The sequence below is a fragment of the Phyllostomus hastatus genome, unplaced genomic scaffold (assembly GCF_019186645.2).
Source record: "Phyllostomus hastatus isolate PE091 unplaced genomic scaffold, TTU_PhHast_1.1 phas_contig_148, whole genome shotgun sequence".
Classification (NCBI taxonomy): Eukaryota; Metazoa; Chordata; class Mammalia; order Chiroptera; family Phyllostomidae; genus Phyllostomus; species Phyllostomus hastatus.
In genome coordinates, this window is record NW_025333607.1 from 11,511,602 (window position 1) to 11,528,576 (window position 16,975).

General features: G+C 38.6%; 1 protein-coding gene across 2 annotated transcripts in view; it reads right to left on the bottom strand.

Annotated features, from left to right (window-relative positions):
* The window catches only part of AHCTF1 (AT-hook containing transcription factor 1), a 69,142-nt gene that overhangs the window by 4,415 nt on the left and 47,752 nt on the right, over positions 1 to 16,975 (bottom strand). Inside the window, exons 28-35 of one of the 2 annotated variants that reach the window (XM_045861099.1) lie at positions 15,848 to 16,051; positions 14,826 to 15,225; positions 12,966 to 13,092; positions 10,560 to 10,639; positions 8,189 to 8,397; positions 4,851 to 6,681; positions 1,289 to 1,422; positions 200 to 267 (exon numbers count right to left, since the gene is read on the bottom strand). In XM_045861099.1, the coding sequence (XP_045717055.1) occupies positions 200 to 267; positions 1,289 to 1,422; positions 4,851 to 6,681; positions 8,189 to 8,397; positions 10,560 to 10,639; positions 12,966 to 13,092; positions 14,826 to 15,225; positions 15,848 to 16,051 (3,053 nt within the window). The remainder of the gene's footprint in view (positions 1 to 199; positions 268 to 1,288; positions 1,423 to 4,850; positions 6,682 to 8,188; positions 8,398 to 10,559; positions 10,640 to 12,965; positions 13,093 to 14,825; positions 15,226 to 15,847; positions 16,052 to 16,975) is intronic. The other variant, XM_045861108.1, reaches the window with a different exon arrangement.

Genomic DNA, 16,975 nt, shown 5'->3' on the forward strand with positions numbered 1-16,975 from the left:
CGGGCTTTCGCGCTACGAAGGAACCCGGCTCCCACGCTGAAACCTAATGGTTACGAGGAGCCAGTGCTTATAAATGCCCCTAAGGATAACACTTTTCTAGTGAGCTGAGTTTCTTTTAAATAACCCTTGTCAAATCTAATTTTAAGAAGTGAAACACAGAAATGACAGCATTTCTCATTTTCACAAGAAAAAGCCATACTTGCTTGCTTGTTTTGTTTTCTCAGTCCTGATTCTTGTCACTTGTTGCTGTCCCACAGCACCGTCTTCCTAAGAGTTAAAAAATTTTTCAAAAAGGTAAATCTTAAGTAATTAAACATTTTAAATTTGACGTTCTATTCTGAGTCGGCGAGCATAGCCAAACAGTGCTAATGAATTCAAACCCAAGAAATCCCAAATGGACTCGAATTTTCTGAGCAGAAAACTTAGCCACAGAGACTCCCTTGACCCCTCACCCTCACAGTCCTCGGTTCCCTCCTGCTCCTGCCGCCTGTCCCCAAACCCAAGCTCGCATCGTCTCCTGAGAGCCGGGCCGCCGGACACTGTGTTTTCCTCACTGGAGGTCATTTTTCATAGGAGCAACTTGAAGTGCGCACGGGGCTATTGGCTGGAGCGCCAAGGGCCTCCCCGGCCCCGCACTGCCGTGCTCCTGTGCCTCCGCACCTCGGCTTTCTCGGCCAAGAACGCGCATCTCCCTTCCTTTCTGTCTACAGGGATTATCGGGCATAAATGATTACCATGCTATAAAATTGTTTTTGGCCACTTCAGTTAAACTGATCTCCCAAAAAGACATGTAATTTGCCTGAATTATTTTTGTGTCTCTGCCATTGTGTGATAGCTGGCCAATGGCAGATAATTAAACTGCTTATGAGTTCACACTGGTAATTGTAAGGGTCTCATACTCGATCCCCGATCTACGCCTGCTTCAGGTGTTATGTGCGCTGAGGTGATGGATCGACTGTAAAACTCTCTTCAAGCATGGTCCGTGGATGGCATTCCTGGGGTCCAGGGACCCACATTTTAAATAAACACAGCCCAATAATTCTGATGAGACACTAAAGTTCAAAAACCTTTCCCCTAAATGAAATTTAAACAGCAGCTGCCAGTAATTCACCATCTGTAACACACCACAAATCTGTCGTAAGCCAGGGTCTCAGAAGTGCAGACGAGGCAATTTCAGGCTATTAATGTGAATGTCTGCTCTTTTCTAAAAAAGTTTCTTTAGGAACCCTGCTTTAAAACAAAAGCAGCATGTTTAAACGAGCCACAAATAAAACCACGCGTTCCTCACCAGTTCACGCACGAGTCTGGGTGTGTGAGACGTGTTCTTCCGCCTGCTCCTCAGAGCAGGAGGGGAGAAGACAAACGGAGAGGATAAATCCGAAACTAAGTCCTTCAGCTGCTCAGGAGCTTCTATTTTTTTAGCTAAAAAAAGGTAGGAAAAAAAAAAAACCTGTGAATCACTTCATATAAACATATACATTAAAAAAAAAAGCTTAAAACAAATGATGTGCATTAGGAAGATGGAAACATCTCCAAACACAGAAAACGCCAGCACCCTAACATGGTACCCTTGAGAGAAATGACAGGAAGAACCCCAACCTCATTTGGGTAATTAAATGTTCAGGATAGTTAATGCTGCAACTGATTAATGCCATAATATAAAAACAGAGCTTTTTAAAAGCAGATACACAACAGTATCTATCATGTACCAGTTTCAATGTTTCCTGCTCCCCAAACACTCAGGAGGAAAAGCATCCTTCTCACGGACATCCTGAGCGAGTCTGCTCCATGAACGCCCGCAGTTCCAGAGACAGGCTCTGGAAGTGATTTTTTTTACAAAGAAGAAACCCAAACTCTTCCTTCCAGCTCATTCTGAGTTAACTGTTCTAGCCGGGGGAACAACAGAAAAGTACGTATCATAAAAGGAAAAGGCAAGCTGATAGGAAGCTATTCAATAAATAAAAATGGATTAAGAATTGGTTTAGAACACACATTAAAAACATCTGTCATCTAGACTTGATCTCAGATTTTTTGCTTTGTTTTGTTTCTACCATCGAGGGTAACGGCATTAGCAATGTAATTCTGGAAGCGGCCCGGTGCAGTCGAACCAGTCTGCCAGGGACAAAGTCCCAGCTTCTGGACTTGCTAGCGGTGGGACCAGAGGCGAGTTATGGGACCTCTCTGTGACTCAGTTTCTATATAAAGGGATCGATGATAACATTATGAAGTTGTTGTGCAGGCTAAAGGACTAAGAACAATGTGTGGCACATGGTAAGTGCTTTATGGATGTTTGCCTTTGTTAGTGGTATTTGAAGAATATCATGAACAAATCTTTGAAATAAAAATTAGCAAATTACAATTCAATGTTACTTCACTTACTGAAACAATAAGATGAGTTTTAGGAGATGTCAAATTCTGCTTTTAAAGCAAACAATTCTTAACAAAAGAATAGGCATGAGGTTAGGAATAAAAGTTCTCTGCTCCCAGCTGATAAATGGCAGAAATGACTGGGTTTTCTGCTGGTAACCAGAGAAGTTTATCAACAGCTTCTTTGGCTTTTCAAAGACCGATTCATATTCTCCACCTACGGTTTAGCCAAAGGATGCGCAAAATACACGTGTAAAAATGTTCAGCACCTTCCATAAGCTTCTATTAGCCAGACCAGACTCATGTGTCCATTTCCTCACCCAGCTTTGTAAGCAAACCTAGTATTGTGCTGGTAAACACCTTTCGGGGGTGTGTGTGTGAGGGGGCGGAGCGGGGCGGGCGGTAGACAGCTCTGATTTATAGTATTTGCTGATTTCTGTGGTGTAAGTGTTCCCACCATGGCTGGCTCAGAAAGTTCCTGAACATTTTTACAACTGGCTCTCAGCAGCCAGCAGGTGGCGGCTCCAGGACACCACCCCCAGTCTCACTGCACTTTCATCTCCTCCACATGTAGTAAAGAAACAACAGTACCTATACTCAACTGGGTTTTAGTGAGAATCGAGACCATAAATGCAGACCCTAGTACAGCCTCAAGCATATGAACAGACTCTCCTTGAATATCTGCTGATGAGTAATGGAAACCAGAAAAAAATCTGCTGAAACATCAAGCTCTACATTCTTTAGGCTATAAAACACATCTGAATAAAATTCTAAGAAACCTGTTTCTCTGACAGGTTTTGATTAGAGAGGACAGCCTCCAGCTTTCTACTGGAATCTAAATTAATTTCTGATCCAATGCTTCCGCATCCACTATTCTCTGCCCCTCCCTAAAGGAGCTTTAAAAAATACAATTTAGACAGGCAAAGGGGAGAGAAATGTTCTTGAGAGTGTAAAAACTACAATTTCAGGGCAAAAGAAGAAAGGAAAACTAACTGTACCCTATGGTGTTAGCTGCTTCATTAAGAATACTCACAAGAACCCTGCAGGATAGGCATTAGTACCTTCGTTGTAAAGATGAGAAAACAAGAATCGGAAAGGTTAAGTAACTTTCTACCCAGCTAGTAAGTGGCAGAAATGAGAGATCCCAGCCCCAAATTTCTCATTTGAAATTTCATCATCTTGTACTAGAAGGTGCCTATTTATAATACTAGAAAATCTGCAACGCAAGTACTTAACACAAGGATGTTTAAGCAGTCTGCGGTACGTTAATGAGATGAAATGCCACATGTGGGCACTATCAACGTGGACTAAAAAAACACACAAAAAACCAAAAACCACGCACACTCAGGGTTTTGAGAATAAGAGTATCAGAAAATGCTCATGAAATAAAGGCAGGGGGAGTATCTACTTCTAAATTCTAATTTTCTATGGTAGGCATGTATTAACAGAAAAGTTATAGTAGATGGTGACTATGTAAAGATGATAAAAGATCAGCGTTATTGGTATGTTTGCTATACTACACGGAAATAACTTGCTATTTTTGTGTTTACTATACTTCTCTAAGTCAGGAGGAAAGTATAAAAGAATTCTGTTAATAACATTCTTTTGCCACTCATTGCTTTTTTTTTTCCATTTTAATTTCAACATAGCAGGCTTAGTAGTTAAAATCTCACATTTTGTCATTTCATTCTCAGTGCAAAGTAAAGGCATGACCATTTTCATAACAGCGTGAAGAAACTGTATTGCATACACTACCACCAAAATCAAAGATTCAGTAAAAAAATTAGGGGGACCTCCTACAACTGCACATCATTTTAGGGGAAATAATTCTATGGTGAAGGGTCCTTTCCCGGGCTCAGGCTATACAAATATAACAAATGAATGCATAAATGCATTTTTTTCAAACAGTGTCATTTCTCAAAAATTCAAATATTTAAAGTTTTTGCATAATGAGTGACGATAAAAAAATATCAGTTGGCAAATTTTTAAATGGCTTCTTTCTCTTGGCCTTCCTCAAGTCAGAAGGAAACTAAATAGGATGTTCACTAGTGCATTTAAAAATACACGCAACTGTTTTAAAGTTTCGGTAAATAAAACTGCGAAGTCACCTACTTTAGAGTCCTGAGCTATCCTAATGGGATCTAGTGAGCTATGCCACGGTCTGGACCTTTTCTTCATTATCATCTCTCTCAACCTTTCTCCTTAATTGCTTCCCTCACTGGTATCTTACAGGACTTTAAAAGATTATACTCAACCAGAAAATTCCTGAATCTCAAAGTAAACTTTAAAATTTAAGATCTGTAAATTTTACCATGAAAAGATCAAAATTGCTTTGCTTTGGAAAAGGAAGAAACGCCTTGTAACTACAAATCATCTTTAGAAGAAATAATCAATTAGAGCCTAATCAAATCATGTTTAAAACAATTTTGAAGCTGAAGACTAAATAAAATGAAAATTGTGTTTTGAATAGGAAACAAAAGTACCTCTCTCTTTCCTTGGGACTTTTGACACAGGAGGAGAAAATACAGACTCATTTTCTGGTTCAGAAAAGTCCGGCGGGAAGATGGTCTTGCTAGACCTAGTTCTTGTGCTGTAGGAAAATGGAGTCAGAGCAGTGTTGGCAAGTAATTTTTCTTCTCGGTCATTTGGTTCTTTGTGAGTCGTATCGTCCTCTACGTGTTTTTCTGATATTGAGCGTAATGAACGTTTTTGGCTTTGACTTTCAATCCTTTTTGTACTCTTTTTTTTAGAGCTCATCACTGTAACAAGTTCCTCATTTGGCACTAAAACTGATTTTTCTAAAGTTGGTTTTCCGACATCAGTATTTTCACTTTTAGCTGGGGTGTTTCTTGTAGATCTCTTTTGGATGCTGAGAGCTTTCCTGTTCTTAGGACTTCTCTCTTCCTTAACTGCCTCAGATCCTACATCTTGTGATGGATTAATTTTTCTCGGTCTACCACGTTTCCTGGGTGTAGCAGGCGTATCAAATTCTGCTTGTAGGGTCAACTGGGATGGATCAAGTGTAGAGTCTTCTCTAACATCTGATGTGTTAATGTCTCTCTTTTTAACCCTTTTACTACGATGAATAGGCAGCTGCTGTTCATTGAACTTTCTATCTTGTTCCCGTCCTTTATCTTCAGAGGTTTCTAAATTAGTACGTCTCAGTCTTTTGGTACTTTTGCTAGGACTTGCTACTTTCCTCACTTTTAGGTCATTTATAATTTCAATACTTTCCTGATTTTCTACGGATTTTTGCCTTCTTTTAGGAGTCTTTTTGGTAACAGATGAAAGCTTAACCTCTTTTCTAAAAGAAGTTTCTGTGGTTGCTGATTCCAACATTTGAGATGATCTTAATCTCCTTAATTCCCTGCCTGGAGTAACCTGTAATTCTTGTTCCGCAGAATTAATACTTTCTAATGCATCTTGATTAATTTCTTTCTTTCTCCTTCCTCTTTTAGGAGTAACAGAATTTTGAGGTATTTGCTGGTTCTGAGATATTTCTTCAACATGAGAAAAGGCACTTTCAGAAGCCTTGGAAATGTCTTTTGTTTTCCTAGTTTTCTTCATAACCGAAAACCCCAGCATCTCGGGAGTAGCGACATCTGTTGATTCTTCCTGCTGCACTGATTTGACATCCTCGCTTTGGACGCGCTGTCTTCTTGTTCGAGTTCTGGACGCAATCACGTCGTTAGCCTGGTTAACATCTATGGTCACTGTACTTGTTTCCTGAACAGTCTTAAACGTAGATTTGCCTAACTTAGTGGAACCCATTACCTTTTGGCTTATTAAAGGTATGTTTTCATGAATGGACTGTTCCATTGCATCTGAAGTAGTTTCTTTACTTCTTGTGTCTTTAATTACATCTAGTAAATTTTCTGCAATTACTACTTTAATTGGTTCAGGCACATATGGTAATGTTTCTACCTTTTGGGACTCTTGATCACTAGTTACGATAGATGGCAAATTTGCAACATGTCCGCAGTTATTTTCCCCAGTGTAAACATGTTTTGACTCAGTAACTGTGTTAGCTGCTTTAGCTAACACATTCGATGCTGCAGAATCACCTGTCTCAACTTCTTCTTCACCTTCCAATATCAAGGTAAAGTTGCTCTGAGCCACAAAAAGTTCCCCATCTACTTCAGCAATGTCTCCACACTCAGCAGAGTCCTTATTATCAGGTAAGTCATGAAACTGTTGCTCTATGGTCTCAAAATTATATTGAAGCTTAAGAGTTCCCGAGGGATACTCATTAAATGAAAGATTCCTAGCCTCTTGTCCTGAATCTTGAACTTCAAGCTTTTTGTTTTCCATCACCTAAAATGAATTAAAGATAAGAGACTGGTTAAAGGATTTTAATATATGTATTTTAACTTATAATGTTTTTTAAATGACCATCTCACCCTTGGTGCATGAATTTTAAACATAAACTACATTTGACAAGGCATATACTTATGGGTTTACTTAACAAAATATCCACTTAAGCAATGAGACTTTCTCAGTTAAAATAACTAGACAGAAAAAGATTTTGAGATTCTGTATGGAATTAAAGTAGATATCCACATTTCCCTGACTATAAAAAGACAATCTTAATTAACAAAACCTTGGAAATACTATGATGCTAACAGTTGTGAAAAGAATTAAGGACTTACTCTATTCTCACCCAAGAAAAAAAAATTAACTGGAGAAAAAGAAATAACCCCCAAACTGTGTTTTAATGATAATCCCCAAACTACCTAACTATCCACACTTTTCTAAACAGCATGATCCCCATAAGGTTGAAGAAGAATTCACCTACATAAGCTCCCTTGGGCTAGACTCAATCCTCTTCCCTTTGCTGGGGCTGCATAAACCATGAAATTCCTAAGGCTTTCAAGTTCAGTACCTCTCCTGCAAGGGTTTGGTGGAAGAAGGAATGGTCCTTGCATTTACCTTTTGGTAAGGGAAGGGGAGAAAAAGGAGGAGGTAGAAAGTAACAGAGAGATCTCCTGACCAAGAAGGTAGAACATCACCACCCACCTAGACAATGACATTTTCCCACGACCCAAACATTCAATGAGATGAAAGACTGGAAACACACACAGAAATAAGGATTACCATTTACACCACGCCCACAAGCTTTTAAGCTTTCCAGCTAAAGGAACAGGGACTGTATCCATCTATTTCACAGTGAGAACAGTCATAAAAATGAGTATGGACAACCACAATATTTTTATGAGTTAAGAAACCTTCCCAATACCAATCAACTAAATTTCTATAAATAATTAAGAGTTGTTTTTTCCTCATCTTAAATTCACTTATCACATAAAAAGTTGCCTGTTGATAATAGAGAATTGGTGGAATTTTTAGAAACCACAGGTCAGATTAAGTACCAAGGGAAAAAAAAATCCTTCCTGGAGTGTAGTTCAACCCTAGCCAGGTGAACATCATCATCCCACAAGAATTCATGGGGAAAAAATTGTTTCACCATACTCAATTATTTTCAAATACATGCTTTGAATAGTTTCACTGTCACACTTGTCTCTGGAGTAGCCGTTTTCTTGTGACTGAAAGAACTTTCATTTGAACCAAATACTAAGCAAAATTGTTATAATTGTGACTTAATTTAACATAGCCTTTTGGTCTTGGTTAAGTAAGGAAAACAATTTCTTACTTAAAGGCTGTGCTCCTTTATATTCCACAAACTACTTACATAGTTTTTTAAACACAAATTTTTAAAGGAGGTTTTTATATAGTAATCAAACATACATTAGGCTCAAACTGTGGTTTAAAACCTAACTAAATTAAAACAAAGACAAAGAGTTAAAAAATTAATTTTTTTTACATGAACTTCTTGAGTATCAGGAGAATCGTCAGAAATTGGAGGCTTTTCTTCTGGTAAGTCAACACTTTCTTTTAGCACATCAACTTCTATTTCGTGATCTTCTTTTACATTCACTGCTATTTCCTGTTCAAGCCTATGTTCAGAGATAATAGGACTTTCAGAGCTAATGAGCCCAGAGCTTCCACTATCACCAAGGACATCGGCCACAGCTGAAAGAAAAATAGGAGTTAATCTTCCATGTGTTAAGTTGAAAAAGTGACATACACACACTATCTGGGAAGCGAACAGAAGGGAAAAGGCTACAATGCACTTGTGAGAATATTTCCTTGAAAAACATTTCTTTTCCCCTTTGATATGGGAAAAGCTCCGGGGGATTTTCACATTAATCCTGTTTCTTCAGTATCCAGTTTAAACAATACATGAGCTTTCCACAAAGATCAAACATATCAGATAAAATTTACATTTGAAGACAGTAACATTGTTTTTCTCAACTGGAATATAATTTTCACACTTATTGTGAAACATCGGTATGACAGTTTTGAGGGGCTCAGGTATCTGTCCCTTGCTGCAAGAATCTGGAAGTGCTCATCGGGCTAGAGGACCAGCTGCCCCTCTCTGGTCACTGCAGAGCCAACCACACAAGGGCCGTGCGAGCGGGGCTTTGACCTGGCTGTGGAAAAGGATCGTAGATCTCTCTTTTGGCAGAAAGCACCCACATGGCCACAAATGTACCTTACCACTAGAAAAAAAAAAACCCAACTTAGGGCTCATTAAAAAATAAATTCCCCCTTATCTTTTACCTTCCTCTTTGCCAAAATTTTATGTCATTAGCACCTGCAGGCCCTATTTGGATGTAGAGTTCATGAATGACACAAAGCTCTAACTAAATTAAAAATCCTCTAGTGTTTAATAAAAGTCAATAAAAAGATTTAAAGTAAAAAGACCCACTAGGGAAAGGCATTTTTACACATTTAATTGATAATGGGGCTAATAGACAAAGACTGCTTATAAAAACAAAAACATTTTTCACCTGTCAGTTTGGCAAAGAGGAATGGGAAAATATGCACTTTACCTTCCAATTATCAGTGTATGAAAGCAGAAACAACTTTTACTAATAGGAAAAACAATAAAATATTAAAAATCTGTGCCTACTCGCTGCCGTGGCCAGTCCATATTCAGGAATCTACCCAACAGAAATACTGATGAGTGTACACACACACTATTCACTGCAGAAATGAAACAGCAGAACAAAAATAGTGATCAGCCCAAATGTCCAACAGTAATTAGCTGAGCATTAATTAGCTGAGCATACCAGAGGACATCCCTATTATGGAATAGTATTAAAACAATGAAGAAGGACAGGACTAATCTAACTAATAGCAAGGAAAAATGCCTTAAACTTATACACAGTTAAGTGCAGAGCTGGGTTATGAACCCAAGCAGTCTGCTTCAAGCCCCTGTACTCTTTAGCTACCATACTGACCTACTCTTTCAACATATGGGGGAATATAAGCACAGAAAAAAATAATTCAGGAAAAAGGTACCTTAAATGGTTAACAGTGGATTCTTGAAATGGGTAACCAGGTTACAGGGATTTTTATTTTACATATTGGACTTTTTCTCCTGCTTATTTTTCAATAAACATATATTACATCCATAATTGGAGGGGAGGTGTGAGGTCTATTCAAGCCTGTCCTAAACCCTACTTGAAATGCAGTGAGCAGAAGGGTATATAACAGAGCACGTGCTCTAGGGTGAGGGCACCAACATCGGTATCATAGCATTATGTCCGCAAGTAAAATGCGTGGACAGGTTCTGGGCCTAGGCATTCAAGATGTCTTTCCCCGCCAAATCCAACTGTGAGCTCAGTGAGGAAAATGGATCCTCCTGATCTCTGTACAGCCAGGGGCTAAGAGGAGGCATTGGGGGGGGAGGGGAGAGAAAGGGTAGGTGTTAACTTCCTTGAAGTAAATTCAGTCATTTGTGTTTATTTTCTAATAACGAAGTCAATCTTGGTCTTATATTACCACAAACACAGAATAAAAAGGAAGTTGCCCTGTGAGATACGAATCCCAGAAGATCAAGAAGCAGTTACGCAGTCTGGCTGGGGACTGGTGATTTACTTTGCTCTTCTCTGACGTTCTGAAGGAAAATATGTCCACAAAAACCATTCTAAGATCTGCACTGTTAGACTCATGGAGTGCCTTACAAGTAACCCACTGTTTTGATAGCTGACACACCTCCAGACACCATACACACCAGAGAAAAAAATCTTGAGAATACATTCCTTTGTTCTAAGAGTAGAATTCTTTAGAATTACTTCATTTTAGTGTTTGAATAAAGTAAAAATCATACAAACATTTACTGTTACCTGTTTGAATTGTAGAGGTGCAGGTTTCAACTGTTACTTCATCTGAAACTGGTACCTTGGGCTTCTGCGTAAGGATTTTCCTGTAGAAACAGAAACACATACTTTACAGTGTGAGAAGATCCCATCTGCTCTAACATGCTTTATACCTTACTCCTAGGGCTCCTACCTGTCATACTGCTGAAAAAGAACAAAGGTTCAGGGAAATTAATATGATTCAAGTTCATTTTGAACTTCACTATAAAAGTTACAAGTGAATTTAGAAACAAGTAATGCTTTATTTGTTTTTCCTATTTTCTAGTATTTTACTTTTTGGCAATAATGGCAAGGCCTTAAACTACAAGTAAAACGATTTTAAAATGTTTTATTTATTTTTAGAGAGGGGGAAAGAGAGAAAGAGGAAGAGAAACATCAATGTGTGGTTGCCTCTCACCCGCCCCCTACTGGTGACCTGGCCCACAACCCAGGCGTGGTCCAGACTGGGCATCACACTGGTGACCCTCTGGTTCACAGGTTGGCACTCAGTCCACGGAGCCACACCAGCCAGGACTCTTATGCCAATTTTAAAACTGTGACCACAATTTCTAAATAAGTCCATCGAATATGGGGTATTTCCTATATACTCAGTAGAAGCAGGTTCGGTATTTTAAAGCTAATTGTAAAGAGTATGATAAATAACTCAGAATGGGAGACCAATGACACCTGTATTAATGTGCTTTATGAAATTAAGTTCTGGAAATATGTTGACAGTGATCCTTCCTATTCTTAGCTAGCCTTTCCCCAAAACCCAACTAAAGCATGCTAATTTTTAAAAATGGGAAAAATACAATTGTAAAGCAAATTCAAGAAAAAGCATGTACATGGCCTATATACATGTTTATAGACATCTGAAAGATTATCTCAGATATCTGAAAGATCTCAACCACAATGTTTATAGTAAGAGTACGAACTAAACTAGTTTATATTACACACACACACACACACACACACACACACACAAAAAACTAGCTTGCCCAGATGGAGGATATTCACCGAGATTACTCTGATGACCACCAAGTTTCCTGTCATGTGACTGCTCTTTGCCTTGTGATTGTTACAATTATCCATCAAACTCAACCCAAGAAATGTGAGCCTTAATTAGATTTTAAAAACATGAGAATTAATAAAACAGTCTGGACAATCTCTTCATGTTGTTTTTTCCCACCTTTTCCATGAAGGCCTAGAAAGATTCCAGCTAATCAGGGTTTCTCTTCTCAGAAAAACGTTTGATTAAGTGCAGTCTAGGAGAGGTGACAATTATGATACTGATTTCTGTGAGTGGTTTATGGAGGCACTCTCAGGACTTACTAAGTAATAAACCATTTACAATGTGTTAAATTATGTTTTATGTGTGTTAAATTTATTACATTTTCACTATTTAAAAAATTTTTTTCTAATTGATTTTTAGAGAGAAAGGAAGAGAAAGAGGGAAAGAGATGGATTTGTTGTTCCTTTTATTCATGCATTCAGTGGTCGATTCTTGTATGCACCCTGACCGACCGGGGATTGAACCTGCAACCTTGGGGTATTGGGACAATGTTCTAACCAACTGAACTCCTTGGCCAGGGCTCCTTACTACTTCTTAGTAAATGAAAATTACAACTTTTTTGGTATCCTCTACAGTGGTGTCACTGTATGACAGTGCTGATGTGCAATGCCTCCAGTGTTGCGATGAAGCAAGGAGCTTGTGTCACAAGGTGAATCAATTATGTCACTGATTAGTTCGACTAACTTGCAACAAAGGAAAAAAGTGCTGTGCTGACTTATATTTTAACACCAGCTGCTCCTCCTGCTGTGGACCACAGCTGTTTGGAACCTGGCACCCATCTGTTAGACCACACTTCAGCAGCACCACCCCGCTGCATCATCGGGCACACCTTCTCCATGTGCAAGTGCTAAGTGAAATTAACTGGGAGCATTGACAGCTCACGTAGTCATTAAAACACAATTAAAACTTGTATCAGTCAAGGAAAGAACGGTCTCTGGGCCATCTCCCCTGTGCCCCACCTGGGTGCTACAGGCAACTTGCACCTGATCACGCTGCAGCCACTGGAGATGGAAGGGCATGAAGGAATGCACGACTGGGTGGGAAAATTTGGCCCAACAAAAACAGGGCCACCAGACGACGTGAGTCCTACTTCAATCCATCACCATCTCGTTTCAGGAAATGTTTAGTATCGTTCTAAGATTTCACAACACTGTAAGTACTAAATAACATACAGTTGTATGAATGAACTTCTTAACAGAAAACATGCACAAATATGGACATGTCAGAGATCTAAGTAAGAGCCACTTACGCACAGACTATTTTCCTACTGGTTCAGTTTCATTAAGCATCATTAATATTTGAAATTTTCTCTAAAAACGTACCGTTCATGGGTTGACGGTAAAGAAAGAGGAGCTTCCACCCCCTGAATAGGGCTTAAGTGATTTAATCCTGAAAGCGCCGCCTCCTCTGCAACCAAAAGACCCTTTGTCTCCGCATCTTCAGGGGGGCCTGTAAATCATACAATTCAGAATATTCACAATTATTTACATTACACGTTTAGCAATTACTCATGGTCTTGGACTACTTTTTAACAAGTTGTTGGGTCTGCTCTTTTGTATGTTTACGTTCACTCCCTTGACATTACACTGACAACAAACAGTTCCTTCTAATTATCCAAGTCTAGTCCAAGGGCCCCATCCCCTTAAACTACCACTTCTTAACAGGCACCACTGCAAGTGTTTCACACGTACCAATTCACTTAACCTACAGCATTCAAATCGGCAGTAGGTGTATGTTTTTTCCCCATTTTAAAGATAATAAAAAACAAGTATATAGTTACAGTGTTTATCCCAGATCACAAACCTGGGTGAGTAGCTGAGCTAATAAAGATTCAAATCTAGCCTGTTTCACTCTAGTTTATGCTACATAACTCCCCCAGAAAAACAATAAAACTTTCTAGTTGAGATTGCGTTATCATTTTAGCAGTATCAATTAAGATACTCCCATGAAATTCCTCACGTGCTATTTACCATTTCAGTATTTTAGTGGAATGTAGCATAGGAGAATGATATAAACTTCCAAACATTTGCTGCTTTTGAAAAGTCCTAAATTCTGAGAGCAGTTAAGAAAAGCTTATGTTTATTAAAGACATCACAGCCCAAACTTCACTGGACTAACATCTTAAGAAACCTTAGTTCAGCTCAGGCAGAAAATATTTCACAAAAGAAGCCACTATGACCCAGATTTTCATAAAAGCACTTGGTTTTACAGATTTAAAGTCAGGCATTACCTTTAAATAAGTTTGTTAAAACTATGCAAGGGTAAGAAACTAAAAAAAAGTTTTCCAGTCCACCAAAGCTCCTCTTCCTCCTTCCTTCCCGGTGTCCCCTGATCCCTTCTGTGTCCCCCATCACATCACTGTCAAGCTACGTTCAAGGTGCCTGTTTGTCTACACAGTCCACTGGGCCCTACCTCACAGGTGAGCAGGTGCCATGTCTGCTTCACTCAGCTCAGCAACAGGTGGCACAGACACAAGAAAGCCCACCTGCTGTTGCACATACATTAGGGGCTTAACATTTTTTGAGACAAACATGTAAGACAATAAATGCATGGGCCGCTGTACATTCGTTTTGACTGTCCAGTGATGATTTTGAAGGGAGGGATGAAGAGTAAAATGAACTTCTTGGTTTTAGAGCAGCATTTTAGATAAGCTGGTTATGTTAAAAACTGAAATAGCAACCTTGTCTAAAGTTAAGATTATTTCTCATAGCTGTAAGAAGGCTTTTAAGTCAGACTGACAGCTGACATTTCTTCCTTAAACATACTGTTCTTCTCTAGCTGGTGTAGCTCAGTGGATTGAGTGCGGGACACGAACCAAAGCATCGCAGGTTCGATTCCCAGTCAGGGCACATGCCTGGGCTGCAAACCACGGCCCCCCAGCAACCGCACATTGATGTTTCTCTCTCTCTCTCTCGCCCCCTTCCCTCTCTTAAAAAAAAAAAAATCTTAAACACACACACATACACAAACCCCCATACTGTTCTTTTCCAAATTTCATTTCCAAATAAAAAAAGAACACATATAAGTCTTCTCCCCTCCTATTTACTTGTGAGTGGGAAGAATAGCATGTGTGTATTAGATCATGTAATTACTTAACCTAGACACTTTTCTTATGGTGAAAAAATTCTGTTAAAATGAGGGACATCGATGGCCATTTTGAATATTTGGAAATGAGTTCTTACCCATTTGTTCCTCTAGGTCTAGAGGAGTTACTTCTGATTCAAACACATCTTTATCACCATCCCTCTCAGTTTTTTCAGTTAAGTTAGTAATTAATTCAGTGGAAGAGCTCGCTGGCTTAGAGGCCATGAAAATATATTCAAATTCTCCTGGAGATGGTGCATCTTGATACTCCAGTGATTCGGTTGAAACATTGCTATTTTCTTTGCTCACATCCAGTGTTTCCAAACTCTGTGAAGGTGTATTCTGTGACCTCACATCCATTTCTCGATGGTCCATTTCAGGGCTAATCAGGGAGAAAGATGTCTTATCTTTGTTCTTCAGCCATTCAGTTTCTCCTGGTATTCCAGATTTATAAAAAGGCATGGTAACAAATCCTTTTGTTTTGCTGTCATCTGCAGTCTGTTAAATAAAAGGTTTCAAAAAAATTTTTTACTAGTAAAAATCACAATCAAGTCTAAGCTATCCATCCCAACCATACCCACCCTTTCCAAATCCAATATTTCTCCAAATTCTCAAATTTCATGTATTCTAAATCTGTTCTCTTCAGATACATGATTAAAATTTAGTAACTGTTAATGTTTCCCTAATTCATAAATCAGTATTTCCAAGACTTTCATAGGCAAGATGGGTTCCTATTAACCCACAGTGGGGATCTAAAGATAGACCCTCCGAAATAGACAACCAATTAGGCACTTAATAAAAAGGCAAAAAACAATACGAATTAAAATACAAGAAAACATGGACTAAAAATTAGGTCTTCATTCTAGTCCCATTTCTGCCACCAAAGAGCTACTTGTAGGCAATTTATTTGGTGCTTCTGAGCCCTTTTTTCTTCACTTGTAAATAATGGGTTTAGCTTACTCAATATCCTAGTTACTTTCTGATTTCATGACTATCTACAAAATTGCATATAAAAACCCATAGTCCTACAGTGATAGTGATACTATTTTAATTGATTTAACTTTTTACTTATAGGAACTAATATATTCTTAAGTGTTTTAGTTCCAAATATCAAACTTACTCTAGCAATCCATTTTGTGGTCATGCCTTCTTCCATGAATGAAATTCTGGTTTCTTTAAGTCGTAAAGGAGGAGTGAGAGACCTTCCAGGTGACTGAGAGGGAGATGCTAGAGGTGTTGACCGAAGACCAGACCTTAGGATGGACTGAGGAGTGAACTCGGCAAATCCAGAGGAAGTAACGGACATGGCCAAAGTTTTAGCTTTCTGTGACAAAGAGTAAATAGAAACCCACAATTAGTGTTTATAAAAGGTGCCCATATAAGGACAGAGTCAACTGAGACACACCGGTGACTAGATTCTCATCTCCAATAAACTCATCAGTGACAAGTTTTATTACGGATTACCAGAAAGAAAATACAAAATTTTATTTAGAACATTCTATATTTAAGACTACAAAACATAAAAGTCCATTTATAATTATTTTAAAGGCTTTGGTCATTACCAGTTTAAAGTCAACTTAAAAAAAAAGTGCACAGATAAATTATTTAACTACTGGTTAGAGAACTTTCATTAGGTTAAAGAGATGATATGGAATCTAGTTTATAGCAATCTGATCTAAATTAATGAGACTGACTTTAAGAATGTTTTAGAATACAACAGTACCTGGATTACTTATAAAAAGCCTCTGAAGATTTATTATAGTGAATAAAAATAATTAGGATAGAAACCAGGTAGTAAAACCCCTTTACTTCTCTAAAGGACTAGTAAATAAATTATCCCATTAGATTACTGAATCTGTTAAAATATTATATTTCCCCCCCTCAGATTATTTTGGCAGCAGGTACAAAATTATCCTGATTTAATTTCATTCAAACCTAGCAGTAGACAATATAAAATTATTGTTTTTCTCTTTTTAAAAGATTTTATTCAGTTATTTTTAGAGAGCAGGGAAGGGAGACAGAAGGAGAGAAGCACTAATATGTGAGAGACACAACAATAGGTTGCCTCTCCCATGCTCCCAACTGGGGATCTGGCCTGCAACCCAGGCATGTGCCTTGACTGAGAATTCAAATGGCAAACTTTCAGTTCATAGGCCAGCACTCAACCCACTGAGCCATACCAGCCATGGCTCGTTTGTTTTTTCTTGATGGGGGGGGGGGGGGGGAAGGGTTAGAAATCCTGTACTCG